The 21,038-nt window shown below is 37.4% G+C and overlaps 1 protein-coding gene across 7 annotated transcripts in view; it reads right to left on the bottom strand.

Moving 5' to 3' along the window:
• kirrel3b (kirre like nephrin family adhesion molecule 3b) overlaps positions 1-21,038 on the bottom strand; it is a 193,413-nt gene that overhangs the window by 53,525 nt on the left and 118,850 nt on the right. For all 7 annotated transcript variants that reach the window (XM_028465175.1, XM_028465173.1, XM_028465170.1 and 4 more), the window contains exon 5: positions 4,439-4,596. In XM_028465175.1, coding sequence (XP_028320976.1) covers positions 4,439-4,596 — 158 coding nt within the window. The remainder of the gene's footprint in view (positions 1-4,438; positions 4,597-21,038) is intronic.

A 21,038-nucleotide genomic window follows, 5' to 3' on the forward strand; every position in this document is an offset into this window, starting at 1 on the left:
CCTTTTTTTTTTTTTTTTTACCTATTGCTCAGTGAGTGTAATGATTAAAATGCAATAAAGTGCTCTAATTGCACTAAAACTCCTGGGGATTCACAAGGGAAAAAAAAGAAGAGGATAGAGCAGGATAATTAAACCTGCTTTGAAGCAATGAATCTGAAGAAAACCCTTCAATAAAAAGGTGGCTTACTTCTCTCTTAAATGAAAGTGATATTTACTTGCGTTAAAACAACAATGCTTATAATTAGAGTAATAACATAATTTATACCTATTGTAGTGATTGTTTTGGGAATTAATCAGTAACTAAATTGAAATGCTGACTTTTGCATTGAAGAGCGATGGGGAAAACCTCTCAAAATTTGTACCTTGTGAAAATTAAAATACTAATTACACTATTTGAGTGTAAAAATTTCTATTTAGAGTTTTTATCCCAATACAGCAATTGGGAATATACTTTTTACATCATACCCTTACAGAACAAAACTGTGGCATGGCATTTAAATATTCCATAATTTAGAGGAGGAGTTTCATTTCATTTTAGTTCAGGGGCCAATTATGAACCAGTTTGATCGTAAATTGGCCGCAGGTTTCAGGCGAGAAACGAGTAATTTCAACATTGTTGTGCCCTAGGTTGAACTTCCACATATAAATGTTATGTACAGTGTGTAAGACACCGATAATATCCAAGCAATGAGATCAGTCCCTGCAGGATCTTCATGATTTCCTTGATTTTGTGACCAATTTCTATTTAATTTGGGGACATTTTGTGGCATAATTTGAGGAAAATTGTAGGATTTGGGGAGAATTTGAAAAGTCTTTCAGCAATTAGAGCTTAAAAACTATAGCCATTGTGTGGTATAAGCATGGGAAAACTAAGAGCGCTAGCAAATATTGTAAAGTTTCATTAAATGTTTGTATTTGGAGGGGATGAAATATCTGTAACTAAATTAGTTGGTGGATTACACAGTGATTCATGTTTTCTCTGGCTGTGTTTCCAATACAGATTTCCACAAAATAAAAAAAAATTTTCTAAATGGCGACAAAGTATAATTGCGCTTTGAACGTTTTTCCATTGAAGGTTGTTTTGGGCAGGAGCCTCGTAACTCCCGTGAAATTTCATCCTGCGAGACTTCACTACAGGAAGACGGATGCTCCAAACCTCCGTATAACACTGTATTTCCTACTTCTGTTTACAAGTAACGCTTTGTGTTTTTTCGGAAAGAAGTGGTCATGTGACCATGTACGTCACATCATGTGACCATGTACATCACATCATGTGACCATGTACGTCACGTTCTGTGACGTGTATTTGCTGAAAAAGTGTTTCCATAGCGCTGTTGCAACACATTTCAGTATTGAAACGCTTGAAAAACCTCCTCATGAAAGCGTAAAAAGCTTTTTTGCGATATTTGAGTGTTTTTTCAAAATTCAGGTGTTTCCATTACTAGTTTGTATTGCGCTATTTAGATTTTGCACATTTCCAAGGGTAATGGAGACAGCTTTTGTCAATTTTGACATTCTCCTGCAGGCTGAATTGGATGCTTTAAAGGGTCCATGTTATGCTAAATAAACTTTTTTCGTTAGTAAGAGGGTGATTTGCTCCTTTCTTACTGCAGGGCGAGCCCAAACACCTCGCTCCAATTTGATGTCGAATTTGAAGCGGCACTGGGCTAGAAAAGCCACGCCTCCAAGAAGCTCTCTGCTGTGATTGGCATGTAAACAGACACACCCACGAAGGTGAGCATTTCAGCGTAATTAATATTTTTGAATATTAATTACCTTTTGTTCCCCTACAGCGCAGTGCTATGTATGTATTTTCTACAGTCTATGTATGTACTGGCGAACGCCCCGCCCCCACGTTCTGTCTCATGTTTTTAAAGCAGCATGAGCTCGGCTACGGAGTGGGTGGCAGGGGGACGGGCCGTCCTCTGGCCCTACGTCACCGTGCGAGGAGGAGGAAGGCAGTGTCCAGTCTATAAACACGCCCACTAATGAATATGCATAAGTAGGCTGCAAATCAGCCTGTTTGTGTAGAGTTGCTCAGAGGCTAAAACTCTAGCATGACATGAGACCTTGACCTTGGGCCTTGACTTTCATACGTGATTTAGAACAAGTTGGTTGTATGTGGTTTTGCAGCATTGCACTTTTTTTTCTTCTTTAAAACCTTTTTTCAAAGTTACCCTTATAAATGATAAACACTATTATGGATTGATTGGATCTAAATTCCACTTTAATTAAAGGATAACTTTACACTTTTCCCCTTACCTAGTGGTCCAGCAAAAATATAAATTTGACATCACATTAATGAGGTTTTGGAAGCCCAGTGGGGGCAGATATCATTACAAATGACATCATCAGGAAAGCTAGTTTTTGAGAATTTTCAACCACATCTGTTCACATTAGTCTTCTTCACCAATGGGATATGAGAAAACTATCAGAGCAGAAGATTATGGTTACTGCTCTGTCATCCCACGGCGTTTTAGACCTAAAAAAAGAGTCATCTTCCTTTAATTGAACCCGCATATTTTTATTATCGGGCAATAGAGTTAAGAGAGGAGAGTCACAACCCGAGCATATGTACATCCATCAGGCACCAGCAGAAAATGTCCCCGTATGAGCCTTCGCACAGAGGGGAAGTGAAGGCAGGAAGCGCACTCCCCGCCCACCATTAGCAAACAACACCTCCAGCAATCATTTCATTCAAAATGACTTGGTGCTGCTCCCCAGTCCAATCAATGACATTTATCTGCTGTTTAAAAAAAGCCGATAATGGGAAGAGGCAGTGCAGGGGGGAGAGAGGTGGCAGAGGAGGTGTTAGCACTCTAAAGTGCCTCATCTTTTTATGTCCTTTGTTTAAATGGAAATGTAACATGACAGCACTGAATGTGTAATTAGCCTTTAAGGCTAATGTCAATCAAGAGTACCTATATGAGTTCAGGTTATCCTAACACCAGCCAAGTGCGAACAATGACAATTATGTCCTGAGCCATCTGACCGGGAATCACCAGGGATCTGTGTGCTTTGAAGGGGACACAGGAGATTAGGTATTGGTCAATTATTGACGCCAGGGTCTACAGCATCCCAAGTCGTTTTACCTCTCAGGCCAATAGGGACGTCGAGGGGATGGGTTCAAACATTAAAATATGTGAGAAGCAACTCAGCATCCAATTATAGAGGATTTCAAGCAACACTAATGGAAGTCTAGATAGTGAATGTTGCTAGTTTTACAGGCTGCAAAGTGTTATCTACAAGGTACCTCAGTCGTTTCACAGCATTTAGTTGATTAAGTGAAACAATGGAGAATCTGGACCAGAACTAAGACTAATTACTTAGAATTTTTGCTAAAATCAAAACCACTAAGATGCCATGGTCCATATCAAGGTTGAATCTGACTAAAACAAAGTAAAACTATACTTCCAAAACTACTCAGGCTAAAGGAACTACTAAGCTAACACAAGTACCAGGAGACAAAGAGGAAATAAAGAACCCAAGAACAAAGAACAAGTATAGTGAAAGCATGCACACAGGGTGGCCGGAAGCAAAATACAGCAAAAAAAAAAGCATGAAAATGCAAAAACCCAAAAATACCCAACACAAGCCAATGAAACCCAGACAAGCACAGAATCATATGTTCTAAGTCAGTGTTTCTCAAATGGGGGTATGCAATGGCACTACAGGGGTCACCTAATATTACCAGCAACTCACAAAATGGCAACAAAAACACACAAAATAAGAGGAAAATATACTGAATAATAAAAAGAACAGAAAGAAGAAAATACACAAAATGACACCAAAAACACACAAAATGATGATAGAAATAATCTTGATTAAAACATGAACTGAAATTACAAAGATCAGTCTTGGTCCCACACCAGGAGGGAGATGACTGGAAATGATAAAAACTACAGAAATAAATCTATTCAAAAGTTCTAAATACTGCTTCATTGCACTTATTTACATATTAGATTAGTGTGTTATCACTCATTCACTCCATCATTATGCTCTATAGTTGTTTTTCATTTAATTCTTAGCAAAACGGAGTAGTCAGACATAAGGGGGTTTTTGCATTCAAAAGTAAGTGAAACGGATTACTTGAGACAAAAAAGTTTGAGAAACACTGTTCTATGTCATTTATAACAGCAACAAGTGCCTTTATGTACGACTATAAGTGTTTCCTCAAGTTCTACTCTTAAACAAACACAGTAGTGTATTGATATCTGTAAAACAATCTACCTAATAAAGTAAAAGTACAATGTCATTGCCAATCTTAAGCACCAACCGTAGAAATCAAAACAATCAACACTGTCATGATTGTTTTATGGATGTCACATGAAATATATTGACACCATTGCCAATATTAAGTCATCTCCTATTATCTAACACCACCAACTACTTCTCAGGTGATCTACGTACTTGGAATGAAACACACCTCTGTGCTTACCTTGGAGTACATGGCCCCATTCAGGACCTCTCCATTACGAATCCAAAGAATGGAGGCGGCAGGTTTGGCGTTGTCAGCATGGCAGGTGAGATTGAGAGGGTCACCGGCCCTTAGGCTCACCACAGGTCCTCCACTGATGACTGGATTTTCTGGGGGAACTGTTATAAAAATGAAAATAAAAAGACAAACACAAAAAGTTAGAGTTGTGCATGTGCATGTGATGATTGATAGATTGTATTACAACAAGAAAATAATAAGCATATCGTCTTGATTTATAAATTAAGACTATTTAGTGTGTAATTTACACTTAGCAAAGACCAAATTGATTTACCTGCACTTCAGTGGAATGGATTTATGCTTCAGGCCTTTTATTAAAAGCTCAACATTTTTAAAATGTTATGTTGTAAATTTTTCGAACAGGAATACTACTTTTAGTGCTAATAGGAGGTATAATTTTTTTTAGTTTATTCCATTCTTTTAAAAAACACAAATAGGTAATTACATCAAAGTCAGAGAAGTTTGTCATTGTTGTTTTTTATCATTATATTTTATGGGAGACAAATGCTTGAAAGATAAACAAAAGATTTCCAGCAACCATGAAATAAAACTCTGAATCTAAATAACTCAAAGCAGATGAACAACACAGATACATGGTGGTTATTAATAAAAATAACTAAACAGCCCCCTACATACTGTGGGCACCAATGTATAATACTTCTTTTCTCCATTCCTTTCAACTTTGACAAACAGAAAGAAAAAGAAAAAGAAAAAGAAGATGAAGATGAAGATGAAGAAGAAGAAGAAGAAGAAGAAGAAGAAGAAGAAGAAGAAGAAGAAGAAGAAGAACAAGAAGAAGAAGAAGAACAAGAAGAAGAAGAAAGTGTCACAACACTGTGATATGTGCTCCCAATTGTACTGATCAAAGTCTTATTTCCTTTTTACTCATGAGTTGATCTGTTTTTTTTTTTTTTTCCTGCTCAGTTTTTTAATAAGCGAAACTACAGTGAATTATTGATTGACCTGAGTGCTCATTACAATGTAGATCTGGGGCAAGATGAAATCAAAGGCTAGAGGCAGCTGCCATAGTCCTTTGGAAAAGCATCATCACTGGAAGAAAGGCTTGATTAACGCTGACAAACTGATCAAACATTAAATAATAATGTAATTTGGCATTATTTGTACATTTAATGACAATTCGAATGCATCTCCTCTTTCTATAAAAAACAAATGACAGCAACAAGGAATAAGAATGCATAGAGAATATTAATGCTATTCTGTGTTATTTGGGACAACTCAATAATGGCATAAAGCTATTTTTTATTTATTTATTTTTTTAACAATTTCTCCTTATAAGGGTGGGAACAGAACAATGTATTCTGTCAATACATTACAAAATAATATATCTTATATACCGTAATTATTATGATGCATTGTATATATCGTATTGTGTAATTATATTTGTAATAATAATTAACAATAATAATTTTTGTATAATAATGACTAAGAATTGGGACTACACATTGAGTTCACAATAGGACACAATAGCCGTTAATGATCTGAGTCAATCAGAACACCAAGGTTTTTGACTTGGTCTTTAGCTTTTAAAGATAAAAACTCAAGATAATTGCTGACAGCAGTCCTCTTTTCCTTGTTACCAAAGACAATCACCTCCATCTTGTCATGGTTTAGTTGAAGGAAGTTTTCACTCATCCAGCAGTTTACTTTTTCTAAACAGTCACACAACACCTCAATGGGACCATAGTCATCTGGATTCAGTGATAGTTATAGTTGTGTGTCATCTGCGTAGCTCTGATAATCAACCTTACAGTTCTGTAAAATTTGTCCTAAAGGAAGCATATAAAGGCTAAACAGAAAAGGTCCAAGAACAGATCCCTGAGGAACCCCACAGGACATTGGTAGTCTGTCAGATTCAAAGTTTCCAATGCTTACAAAATAGCTTCGCTCCTCCAAGTATGACTTAAACCATTGCATTACTTTTCCATTTAGTCCAACCCATGTTTGCAATCTGTGCAACAAAATTGTATGATCTACAGTGTCAAATGCAGCACTTAAATCCAACAGAATGAGAACAGATACTTTTCCTGAATCAGTGTTCAACCTTATGTCATTGATCACTTTGATAAGAGCAGTTTCAGTGCTGTGATGAGAACGAAAACCTGACTGAAATTTATCAAATATTTTGTTGAATGTTAAGAATTGACTCAGTTGGTTGAAGACCACCTTCTCAATGATCTTGGCCATGAATGGAAGGTTGCTGATTGGTCTATAGTTAGCCAGTATAGAGACATCCAGTGTTCTCTTTTTTAACAGAGGTTTCACAGCAGCTACTTTCAGGGATTTTGGTACGGTGCCTGATTGGAATGAGCAGTTAATTATCTGACACAAATCAGTGACAATTGACTTTACAACAGTTTTAAAGAAGTTTGAGGGTATTGTGTCAAGGCAACACGTTGATGGCTTCAGCTGCTGAACAGTCTCCTCTATTGTTTTTGGGTTCAATGTAATAAACTCTAACATTGTAGTTGACTCATCCCTCAGTGGTTGAAGCTGTTCAAGCTTTTTGTGATTTTGCTGGTTTGTTCTGATGTTTGACCTTATTGATTATATTTTTTCATTGAAATATACCACAAATTCATTGCATTTTCCAGCTGACAGTAATTCAGGGGCTATGTGATCTGGGGGTGTTGTGAGCTTTTCAATTACAGAAAACAACGTGCGAGAGTTGTTGACATTTTTGGCAATAATTTCAGAAAAGTATTGCTGCCTTGCTTTGAACAAGCCATCATTGAATTTTCGCAGACTTATTTTGTACAGTTCTAGATGAATTTGGAGTTTTGTTGATCTCCATTTATGCTCAGCTCTTCTACAGTCAAATTTCAAATTCTGCATTGTCTCAGTCCTCCTCCAAGGTGTTTTCTATGTGTTTGGTTTTCTCTTGGTTTTGATTGGAGCCACCACATCTATGACATTACAGACTTTTCTATTATACTCATCCAGAAGATCATCAACTGTCTCAGCACTCAATGTTGGTGTCATTGCTATGGCTTCCATAAACTGTGCACTTGTGTTCTCATTTATGTACCTTTTCTTTAAACACACATAACTAGGGGGAACAGATGTTACAGTCTCTAGGTCAAAAAAGACAGAAATGATCAGATAGAGCTAAGTCTCTTACATCAACAGCAGAGATATCAACACCTTTAGAGATAACCAGATCCAAAGTGTGACCTTGAGTGTGTGTCGGACCAGTCACATGTTGTGTAAGACCAAAAGTATCCATTAAAGCATACAGTTCTTTGGCAGTATTGTCCATGTTATTGTCTACATGAATATTTAAGTCACCTGTTATTATTAAAAAGTTGTATTCAGTGCATACAACTGACAGCAGTTCAACAAACTCATCCATGAATTCTCCAGAATATTTTGGGGTCTATAAACGACTAAAAACAGAACTCTTGAATCACCCTTCAGTAAGAATGACATATATTCAAAGGAGATAAAATCCCCAAATATTATTTCTTTGCACTGAAATATTGATTTAAAAATGGCAGCAACTCCACCACCTTTCCTGCAAGTACGACACTTATTTAAATAAATAAAGTCTTGTGGTGCACTTTCATTGAGAATAGTATTACTGATACCATCATTCAACCATGTTTCATTAAGAAATAAAAAGTCCAAGTGATGTGTCAAAATAATATCATTAATTATTAGTGACTTGTAAACAAGAGATCGAACATTAAGAAGAGCTAATTTTAAAAACTTTACTGGAGACACTGGTGGACTTTTTGGATGACATGTTATAGGAGTCAAATTTTTATCTCTATAAAGCTTTTTGCTTTTCTTTAATTTCACAATTTTACCTGTGTCACCTGTCACCACAGGAATTAAAGAAGCTGCATTAACTCCATAGGGCCCTGACTTTTTCTGGTTGTTCCTAAAAATAGTCAGACCTGTGTTGCTCTAAGATGAACACAGCTGGCCTGAGGAGAAGAGTGATCCTGTGCCTGGTATCGTCGAGGAGGGATGGGTGGTGCAGATTGGTTCTTTAGAGGAGATAAGATGGGACCATGGTGGGGTAAAGGATGGGGTGTCAGTCTTGTGCCAGCCAGAACCAGCTCGTTCATCTGGGCAGTTAAATCCAAGAAGGCAGGGGTAGGAGAGAAGCTGGATGAGGTGGAAGTAGGTGAATTTTGGGGTGAAACAGGTGGGTCCTGAGATGTGGGGGTTGGGTTGACCTCTTAATTTTGGCGATTTTTATTTCTTGCTGGAAGCTCATCGACTCCATGTTCTTTCCTTGTTATTTTGTTCTCTGATGGTACATGTTGTCCTCTGTCTTTATCAGAACTGATAGCAGTGTGACTGGTGAAGTAAAACAAGTTGGATGTGAAGAGTTTTACTCCAGCCTTGTTTAGACACAGTCCATCTGCTTTAAAAAGATGACGATGTTCCCAAAAAAAGGAACATTTTCTATAAAATTTAGTGAAAGGGCAGCACAAGCCGAAGACAGAAATTTATTCAAAGAGTAAATCCTTGAGAATTTCAGATCTCCTTTGCGGACTGGAGGTATCGGGCCACTGATGAACACTTTAGGCTGTAAACAGCTCACAGTTTTTAGCAGATGGGTGAAATCCTGCTTTAACACCTCAGACTCCTCCTTGGCTAAATCATTTAACCCAAAATGAATCACAACATTTTCCAAATGTGGGAAATCTGCAACGATATGCAAGATTTTGTCAGCCAGGTCTGATACTGTGTCATTAGGTAAACAGATCACTTTCACGTTGCTGCTAAACATCTTCTGAGCATCTTTAACAGAAACGTCTCCCACTATCAGTGTGTGAGGTTGTTGCTTTGGCCTACCATGTCGCTTTTGTTTTCCTGAAGCACTTTCAGTCTTCGCAGTTCCAGAAGGTTTTGTGTTGACCTCATTAGAGCCAGATCCTAGGTCATTCAGCAGTGGGGCGAATCGATTACCCAGTTCTACATGAAACTGGGTTTGTGACTTGGTGATACTCCTGCCTTTAGCAGATGTCCACTTTTGTGCCTGGGCAGACAAGGGAGTTGATGTTGAGGCTGCAGTCTGCGAAGCCAGTGCAGGACAGTCCGTCTCATTATTGATATCAGGGCGCTTTGCTCGGCCCGTTAGCCTTTGAAGTGGATATGACTTTTTCTTAGGCTTAGCTCCCAGGGTATTCCAGGGAGGACTCGCACCTGTTGGCTTATCAACAGGAACAGGATCCTCCCTAGGCCTGATACCTTTGTTAGCACGGGCTGGTAGCTAGTTAGCTTTATCCACTCCGCTGTTTTGAAACAGCGGCACAGTCGTATCATTATCATATCCACAGTGTCCATTAACCTCAATGTTCACTTGTATTCCTCGCACTGTAGTCTCCAGTTCAGTAATCTTTTGGAGAAGACTGCTGTATTCTGTTGTGGAAAGAGCCATTCTTCTGCTAGTTCTGCTAAAGCAAAACATGACCTAATCTGGTGTGGAGTCGATCAGGGAATTTTTTTATATAACTGAAAATAAACTGGCACATATTATATATTTAGGTTACTCTGAGCTTTCGTAATGCATTTGTGCAGATTGATTTGAATTTCCAGGACACAACAATCAATTACAATGTGGTTTAGCAAAATGCAGCTCGAGGGGAGTCAGATTCGTATTACTGATCAGCCTCCTTAAAATGTATGTCAGAATTTTACTTTTCATAAAGTCTGTTTAGTATACCAAAGACACCTACCAGACTTACTACCAATTTGCTTAGTTATACCATGCATTTCCTCAGTGCAACATTCAGTCACTTGCCAATCCCCTTTGGTGGCACGTCAGGTGTTTACTGTGAGAATAGACGTGACCTCCTTCTCTTCACACAACCTCATTAATAACTTTGTTTAACGCTCCAAGCCACACTTTATTACAAAAAAATAAAAATAAAAAATTTGTCTGACTATATATGACACTACCCACAAAAAAGTGTGGTTAAAAAAAGGCTCTTCAGCAAAAGCTGCGAGTGACGTTTGTCTATAAAAAGCCTGTTATTTTAGCATGCTACTGGACAGGTGAGATCCTTAATATAGATGCAAAATCCAATGAGTCTCCAGATTTAGCTAATGCTAACTGTACACCCACAAACTTCACACTTATATTTGATTCATGTCCATGCACAATGGTTTTGATATGCACATATTTAATTGGAGATACTTTTTATTTATTTATGAAATGTAGTTGTTAATTTTTTATAGAAAATACATATTCCCTGGGAGCTAAATAAACCTATTCCAGTTTGAGCTTAAGTAGGCCACAGATTTTATGCGTAAAAACGAGTAATTTCAACATTTTTTTGCACCCCAGAATCTTCGCTTTACATTTCCTAGATTTTTTGACCAATTTCTTTTTCATTAAAGCAAGTATTATGTTGTGATTTGAGCAAAATTGAAGGAATTTTGATTATTCCAACAGTTAACATAAAACATTTCTGCATTCATGCGATATAAGCACCAGGAAAACTGTTACACTGAAACGTGTTCTATTCCAACTAGACTGAATGATTGCAACCCTGACAACTTGGATCAGTATAATTCAGTGTTCTGAGACATTTAACATTCATTTATCCCATACATGTGGCTCATGGAAGGCTGCAGCCAATCCTAGGCAATAGTGCACTACACGCTAAGATCCCACGTACAAGTGTTTGTCTAATGTCGTCCAGTTCAGACTGACTGGCTCTCACAATGTGCTTTAGTTTGAAATGCAGCGTTAATTCCGTCTGGCTACCTTTCATCTGGTCTTCATTAATATGCGTAATAGTGGCAGAGAAGGAATCCCGGGTCAGCACAGGAACATCAAGACAAGAGAATGTGCTGATCTAAGCAAGTCAGACAGAATCTTTGTGAGAATGTGGTCACCTCCTGGTCCGTTATCAGCAAATGGAAGCAAGGTCAAGAAGATCACATTAGTTTATTCCAGCGCTAAGAATAGAGCTACTGCATAGTATGCAAATGAGACAGGGAGCACGAGAAAAGCATTATTAGCAGAGACTTTTTAGACAGCTTTCACATTCTGTGGTTGAAGAATCCGAAGGAGGAGTAGGGGGGAAAAAATGAACGTGACACTCATTGATAGGAGCGTGACAGCTGATTATTTGGGGTTATTGGTTTGCTGTCAGCTCTCTGTTACACACATGACTGAAACATTAATTAAATGTCAAGCACATAAAGCAGCTCTAGAGTTCGGTGTAAGAAGAATAGTAAGGAGGGTCTGACGGTACAGGACTGACAGCTCTCAAACTTAGACTGTGCATTTTTGTCAGATCATTTTCATGCATAGTAATTGCCCAAAGTGAGATCAGAAGTGGGTTTATTTTACACAGATTGATACTCATGGTATGTATAATAATGCACTATGGTCTGTAAAACATGCCACTGTAAATGGTTCTATCATTGTCATCATTGTTTTTTTCTCACTCCCTCCATTCCAGCTTTTGACCTTATGGTCTGACATGTCTACTGTCATTAAACAGTAGGTTTTCCTTTGAAGGTTACAAGACTGTACAGCACAGCTGGAGTTTATGCATTGGGAAGTGACATGGAAGAGGAAGTCAGAGTCAATCCATGCTCTGGTACACTTCCAGGTCATGTCCTTCTGGAGGGGTGCCAACAGAACAACAGGGGTGAAGAGAAGAACACAGAAAGAGTGCCCGGTTGCCTCCATCCTGTAAACCTTTTGAGAATTGTTTTTGTGTTAAGTCTTACAGATACAGTTTGTGACAGTCAGAAATAAAAGCCGACTACCTTAGGCGTTCTTTAGAAATTCCTGAAATGTGATGAACTATTTTCACTAAAAAGCAGATGATAAATGGTAGAAGAGAAGCTTTGATCTTTTTGTTTTGGTGAGGATGAATTGGTTTTGTCCACGAGGAAAAATTCTGCCTTTAGCTGAACATCAATTGAATTGGCTCTACAGACTCAAACAATATTCAAAATAGATATTTTGCTCTTCCTTTTTAAACAGAGAACACCCATTGATGGGTCTTATTACTGCCAGGTCTGACAGTTGTACGGAGGCCAAGCCTTGAACTTGGATCAGCAGTCATCATTACTGGGCTGTTTGCAAACTCGGCAGTCCCTAATGGTTCTAAATTAGCTTTTTACTGCAGCCATTCAATGGATTTGGCATAAGTAGTGTGGTCAGTGGTACAGATTGATTGCTCCTCTTTAATTACTGGCTCGACTCACTTGCAAACTCAACTTCACTCACTTCTTTTTTTTTTTTTTTTTTTTATCTTGAGGATAATAAAGCAATCCTTTTCAACACTTTCACAAATTTGCATTCTTCTGGGCTTTCAGGGACACCTACACTGTAGCCATGAACATATGCTGAATACAGCCTTTAATGAGATATCAGTGATTACAGGTTTTCAGCACATCACAGCACAGGGATGGCACTTCAATTGCGAAGGTGTTTCTACAGACGGACTTGATGAAAAAAAAAATAGTTACATGATCATAAAGAATGCAAATCATTGGATAGATTAAGTCCATTCCTTTTCTATCTGATCCCTTTTGATTGTCTTTCCTTTAATGCTCAAGGGATCCAAGGAGGAATTATATCTTACTCCAACTTTTAACACTTTTCTAGTTAATAATGTCCAATTGTTCTAAGGTAAACTATACTCAACGTAATGTAGTTCAGTGTACCCTTTCTTTCTTTTTAGATTTGATTTTTTTTTTTAAACAATTGCTTTCTTTAAACAGTTATTTATGAAAATAAATAAGTATATGCACACATATTAAATACATATATAATAGAGGTGCACTGATTGCAATTTTCTGGCCGATCACCAATTTTTAAAAAGCCTGATCTGCCCATTCTGATTTTTGGCCAATCCTAATTTTTTATTTTTTATTTTTTTGACAACTGACATACACCTTGAATGTTGCAATCTTATTTTATTGTAAAACATTAAACAATACTAATGAAACAATACAAACTTGAGGCAGTTATTGCAAGTTTAGAACAATGCTGTCCAAACTACTAAATTATATCAATTCCTTTAGTCTTTAATTTTTGACATTTTGAAAATAAACAAAAGTTGTGCAACAACTTACACTGCATACCTGTTTTGAGCTCTTTGCCAAAAAATAAAGTGCACAGCAGTATTTTGCTCTTGCAAATAAAATTGGCACAAAAGATCGGTTTGATATGCAAGGATTGGCCGATCGCCCGAAATCAGGGAAATTGGTGGCCAATCGATTGGTGCTTCCTTAATATGTTCATGCTTTAATGATGCATTTCCCCTATTATAAGCTGACATTTGTCCATGTAACACATGGCAGTAAAGTTAATTGTCAAACATTAACTTTGAATATGTTTCATCAGAAATTATCCTCCAATCAGAGAGCTTTCCTACAAAGACATGAATTAAATCCTAAAAGAACTTTATGTTGTTCAATAGCGTAACTGAAGGAAGAAAATGTGCTTTAAGGCAAATAAATGAGCATCACATAAATGTACAGGTTTATGAAGTTGAAGGTGAAGCTCGGCAACATGTAGCAGTTGCTGCGCTGTGCTTCAGCAGACGCGTCCCGATCAACAACAACTTGCTTCTTGACTTTTCTGTCTTCTTCACAAGAATGTTTGCAGGGGCTGCTTGTCACCTCACTGTGACAGCTTGTAGAGTTCATGATAGATAGATGGGGGGGAACGTATAGGCAAGGCGAGGAATATAAAAAGCAAAGCATGCGCAGGTGGATGAAAAAGAAACACGTGTGGTTCACTGGCCCAAATCACTGCCCCTCTGCAAATGCTGTCATTGTACATCTGTTTGACAACCAGAACATCTTTAGTCATATGGCCTCAGACACATTCAAGAAAATGAAAACAATAAAAGAGAAACATCTTTCACAATGATGGATAATCATATGTGTCTATTTATTTCCTACTTGAAATATGTTATATTGACTTATTAACCCTCCTCTTATCCTTAGGGTCAATTTGACCACATCCAAAGTTTATCATAAAAAAATGCTTACTGTTTCATGACTTTTCCTAACTTGATAGGTATAATTGATTGAGCATAAAATTATTATTATTATCATGATGGTATTTTTCAATGTGCTGAACACATTGCATGCAATGGTGTTCCGCTGGGGTCTAACTAACTATTCAAGATAGATTAATTCTAATTTAGTTTAAGCCTGAGGGTAGCGCTGGATAACAGGTCAAAGTTTCATTATCAAGGGGTTATTTATTTATTCAACAAATTAACAAAGTCTTGGTCAACAATTTTCTTTACTGGAGGCAAATGTGAATGGTATATGTGTTAGGCTAATAGGAGAGTTAAAGAATTGTCTTCTATGAATATATTTACTGGTATTACAACAGTGTATAAAAACAAGTTGTTACCGTGCATACATTCAAGGTTTTATTTCCAACTTTGGTAAATGACATTAGGGAGAATGACTCATATCAAAGGCAAAATTAACACCTCCATGCCCATTGGTTTATCAGCCATACAAGCTATTCAAAGAAAGACAGTCAGAAGGAGAGAGATAATAACAATGGCAATGAGGACAAGGACATTTTGTAGGACAATAGAATGTTCAGTACTTTAAAGAGGAACTAAACCCCAACTTTCTGCTGACCTGCCTCTAGAAGGGAAATTCCAAAAATGCCTTGATTATGGGCATTACTGCTGTAGCACTAAGACACGCCCACTCTGTCAACCCACACCGCTGTGCGCAGAGACAGACGGCAATACACACAATGATGCGTTTGTAGACACACATATTGAGTTAATAAGCTAAAATGTGTGACTACGACTACAGGCACACACAATCACAATGTGAAGCTCACACACAGCCTTACAGACAGCACTCAGGGACAAACAGACCTGTTCTCCTACTGCCTCGCACACAAAGAAATAAGACGGACTACACACGTCCGTACACACACAGAGACAAACGGGAATACATTCATAGCATAGATGTGTTTGTAAATACACACATAGCTTGATTAACTCTCTGATTAGCGCAAAATCTGCTCTTTATAGAAGCACAAAGTCAAAAACATCACTGCACACGAAACACAGTGGATCTTCTCATTGAGGCTGTCAATCAATGCTCACTGAGGGCTGTGATTGGAGGAAACCCTCCTCCCTCCTCTCAGCTTTTATAGGAGGGGCGGGGCCAACTGTGAAAGTTCAAATTACTTGTAATAGCTGGCGTTCAACCCTTAGTGGCCAGTATATCTGACATTTTACAACTAAATATGCAAATTTAAAATACTTTTACTAAAATGTGAAGAGTGGGACTAGGATTAATAAACAGCACTACTTAATACCAAAATACACATGTATTCAGCAGAAAAAAGTGGGTTTGGGGTTTAATACTGGTCACATTGTAAGTGCTTGAAAAGCTGTCATTTCTTTTGGTTCTGCACAACTCTTGGTTTTCCGTCATTTTATTTATGAGAAAGCACCATATTATGCAAGGCTTTAAAGAACAGACATTTAGTTGCTCTGCGTCTTTTTATTTTTTGGTAAACTTTAAGTACATGTCACATTATTTATACATCAGTCCTTTCTGTTTCTCCTGTGAGGTGGTATCGGACAAAAATAAAGGGCACATTGCAAGCTTTTTATCGAAATGATTTCCATCAAATATTGTTAGTTTAGTTGTATTAATTTTTTAAAACTCCTGAGTGTCACTTAAGTAGGAACATATTTCAACAGATATCATCCAACAATAATTTGTTGGCATAATATATACTTCTGATTAGCCGAAAAATGTTATGATCACCCACGCACCATCCTTGGATTGTAGATCCATTGTACAAAAATCTCTGCAAATAATGACGTTCAAGAAGTAGATAACGCAGGCAAAGGAATTAGAATGAAGATCCGATTGGAAGTGTGTGAGCTAGAAAGGCAGAAGATTAGTGCCAGTTAACATTTTATTAAACTCCATATGGAGGCACTTCTTACGCTTTTGCTAGTCTTAGTGTCATGATCTCTCTAAACAGCGCCACAGAAAAATGGAAGGAGGGATGGATGAAGATGAGATGAGGAGCGGGAAAATGCCAGAACTGTCAGAGCTGTGCTGCGTACGCTTCGTCACAGTGCAGCCATGTGCAGCCCCAGAAGCTGCTCTTCACAGATTGGGAGGGTGCTGACATCCCTGTTTACCACCCGGCTGAGCTGTGCTCGAAAACTTTGTGGGCATCTGTGAGTGTGAGCAAAAAAATTAGCATTCAGCTTTTAAACTTTGATTTAGGAGCTTCTGGATTGCTATTTTGTCTTCTGGCTGGACCTTGTTTCAAAAAACTTAATAATTAGTATGAATTAAGAAATAGTTCTATGATGTGTGAATTGGATTCAGCACAGCACCTGCTCACAGTTAGTGCTTTTGTTTTGTAGAACAGATGAATTCACGTCAAATTTCCTCCTGGTAAAGACTGTTTTTTAAAAATATATATATAATAAATCCTACATGCAGCCTGTCTCCTATAATGATGCACCTGTTCGCACTCACTCAGATATTATAGATGTAGTTAGGATCCCATCTCTTGTTGCAGACAAAATGGCAGAAAAGGCAGTGTAATTTGAATTCTACCGTTAACTTTTCTTCAAGAACGACTGCCATTTAGGACACCTTATCTCTTCCTTTAGCACTGAGATGCCTGACTGGACTTAAATGGACTTTTATAAAAGACAAATTGGCTACTTAAGACGCAATACTGTGAAATTCAATCAGTGTTTCTGGAAATGAGGCTTGGTCAGACATTTATAATAGTAGTACTGAGTATCAAGAATACAGGAATGAGTGATTTCATTCACCTTAAATAGTGATATCAATTCATCCAAGAAAGTGGCTTTTTAAAGTTTCACAAAGCGTGTGTTTGAAGCAGAATATAATGCACAATATATTATTTTAGTGGATGCGCATCTGTGAACATGATGTAAAAATCCTTCATAATGCATCATACATACAGTACACTGCTCAATGTAAATGACCAATTGTTTTTAAAGGGGTTACGTAAATGAACCCAACAAGCTTCTGTTGGTCAACAAAAAACAACAACCTAAAAATCATTTTTATTTCAACAATTGAAAAATATATAATAAACAAAGCCTTTCCAAATATTGTCTAGATTTTTATTATAAGGTACCTTTGTCAAAAAGTGCATTTATGGATTTGGTTGAACAGTTGAAGCTTTTAATAAAGCAGAAAAAAAAACTTTTAATTTAAGGCTTTTTTTCTTCTTATTTTATTGCCCTCTGAGTTCATTTCCATTACTGGAATGATGGCAGCGTGATCCTTGAGAAATAATGAATTCCGACTCATCCACTGAAATGGCTGATTCAGCTCTGGCAGTCAGAACTGATGATAACAAAAGATACCCTTGGGCTTTTGTGTACATGAATATCATTAGTGGAGCATAGGTCCACAACATTAACAACGCCAAAAGTGATAATCAAATATCTTGAACAAAATATCGTCTTATGCTATCCATTATGTTGGTTTGACAACCAGCATCACATTGTGATAATAAATGCTTCTCTTTGTGGAGTCTTTAGGTTTCACCACTTGCAACAATTACTGGAAGATCTTTTTTTTTTTTTTTTTACCACAAGCAGGCCATAAGGGAGCTCTAAGACAACAAAAAAAACCTGACATCACACAACAAAAAATATTATTACAAAAGCACATGCACACAAAGATCTGAAAGCATCAGGAATAATTACGTGTGGTTGGCATTCAATTTGCTGTGAGAGCTGTTCATTAAAAATGAAGGACGTATAAGAACTTAAAACATTTCATTCATACCTAAAGCTCTTATCCATCACTGAAGATCCTTTAAAGGCTTTATATAGAATACTATCAAACGTGAGAAAAAAATATGATTCTTATGATACATAAAGTTAAAAGTAAAAGAAAAAGAAAAGTAAGAACCTTTAAGATGAGTTTACAAGAAAAAGACTGAGATACAACAATAGTAAGCTCCTTAAAGATGATTCTAGTAGTCCTCACTTCAGGCAGAAACATTAGATCAAAAGGTCAGAAAATGGTGCCAACTTGCTGCAAAGGGAAATAATTAGCCTCTTGGGTCTCCCCTGGCCTTAAATATCACTTTCTCTTTTTTCATGAGTAATTCACAAGATCTTGATTCTTTTGTGGCATTTGTGGAACAGGAGGGAGTCTGTGCAAACACCTGCTTAAAGCTTGTTTGGTGTCTAATTTGTCAAGGTTTCATTTATTCAGACAACTCTTTTCAGGAAATGTTTGATCTCCTGATATGTTGTGACTGCCACCTGTGTCATCTACTTATTGGTTTCATGTGTCCTTATAAGTTATTTCTGTCATTGGGCCCCGTCAGTTCCCCCAGTAGATGCCTCTGTGGAAGACTGACAGTTGGAAGTCGAAACATATCAGGAGGTCAAAGTAAATTTCAAAGTACATTTCCTGAAAAAGAAGACAAAATAAAGTTGTTGGAATTATGTTTTTTTGTCTCCTTACCCTCCGCAGCTATTTGGAACTTAATAACTACAGAGATGTGTGTTTGATTATTTTTAACTTGAATTTTGTTGGATTTTTTTTTTTTTTAAAGAAATACTAATAAATAAATTATGGAGCATTACAGACAAACAAACATCATGTTGATTTGGAAGTAATGTAGATACAAATTTTGTTTGTGAATGGATGCATTTTATTTATCAAGCTTATCAAAGTCAACAGCAAAGGAGCTCATTCAATACAGCACACAAAGGCATTCTGGCTGGTATTGATCAATGAAATGTGTGTGTGTGTGTGTGTTTACCTTGCTAGGTTAAGGTGTGTTTAAGAATAATGTGTTGAAGCCTATACTCATATCTCTGTGCGTGTTTGGCCATCGCTGTCTTGCAAATAAATAGACACAGTCAGTGATGGCAAAACATTGACAGCCTGAAGTCTGTGGTGACACAAGTCCAGCATATATTTCCTATATTACCTTATGTGTATGTCATCTTAGAGTTCTTCTTGGATTCAGGAGTCAGCGAGTGTGGCAAGGGATTAAACAAACATCTTTCTATTCAGGCTTTCAGGAAGGAATGATAAACTTTCTCAAGCTCAATAAGCCAAATAGGTAATAAAGGCTTTCTTGAAGCCGTTCTAATTACATAAGTAGAGTTGGGCCAATTGCTACTTTCAGTTCAAAGTCAAGCACTTGCTAATAATGTCTCACTGTTTTAATTACTCCAAGTAGTCTGCTTAGGTTTTCTATTGATTTTTTTACACTCAGTTATCCTGATTAAGGTCACGTGGATCAGAAAATCTAGACAAGATCTGGGGCTTGTATACCTTGAATAGGATCACACTGGGGACAACATACACATTTATTTTATTTGTTTTATGTTTTTGTGTGAATTTAATTAAACTCATAACGGTATATTTTGACCTAAGAACCCATTGTAGATTTTTGACAAATTAAAGAGTAACTAAACCTCAAACCAACTTTTTTCTGCTGAATACATATGTATTTGGGTATTAAGTAGTGCTGTTGATTGATCCTAGTCCCACTCTTCACATTTTATTAAAAGTATTTTAATTTGTGTATTTAGCTGTAAAATATCCATCATACTGGCCACTAAAGGTTTAACGCCTAGTTACAACTGAATTTTGCAATTGGTTGAAAAGAATTCTTCCGGATTCCTCTGCGTCATCAATTTTCACTTTTGGCCCTGCCCCTCCTGTATAAGCTGAGAGGAGGGAGAGGGTTTCCTCCAATCACAGCCCTCAGTCAGCATTGATTGACAGCCAATGAGGAAGTCCACTGTGTTCCGTATGTAGTGATGTTTTTGACTTTGTGCTTCTATAAAGAGCAGATTTTGCACTAATCCGAGGGTTTATCAAGCTGTGTGTATTTACAGACACATCTGTGCTATGTGTGTATTCCCGTCTGTCTCTGCGTGTGCGCGGATGTGTGTGTTCGTCTTATAGTTATGTGTGTGAAGTGGTGAGAGAGCAGGGTAGTTTGCCCCTGAGTGGTGTCTGTAAGGCTGTGTGTGAGCTTCACGTCATGATTGTGGGTGCCTGTGGTTGTACTGACACATTTTAGCCTATGAACTCGACATGTGTGTCTACAGATACATCATTGTATCACCGTCTGTCTCTGCGCACAGCGGTGTGGGTTGATCAAGGCCTTTTTTGAATTTCCCTCCTAGTGGCAGCTCAGCAGAAGTCAGGGGTTTAGTTACTCTTTAAATACTATATATATATACTGTATAAAAATGGAAATTGTAAAACAAACAAATCACAAATGCCTCTGAACAGTGAAATAGTGGTCTTTTGATTGGCCAACTACGGGGCCATATAACGTGTGACAGGATATTGCAGTATAATAATGTCACAAGATGTATCGTCAATGGTAAAAGTGGTTTCGCGAGATGGGGGACTGATAAAATCAACACGATCTACTATACACCAGATTGTTATGTTTTTTTTTTTATTATTTATATTTATTTTGAGTTGAATGCTCATATCCAGAGTAAGTATGTTCAGAATTAAAGTCAAATACAAGTATGTTTATTTTTCC

Source organism: Gouania willdenowi, chromosome 13, assembly GCF_900634775.1.
Source record: "Gouania willdenowi chromosome 13, fGouWil2.1, whole genome shotgun sequence".
Lineage (NCBI taxonomy): Eukaryota > Metazoa > Chordata > Actinopteri > Blenniiformes > Gobiesocidae > Gouania > Gouania willdenowi.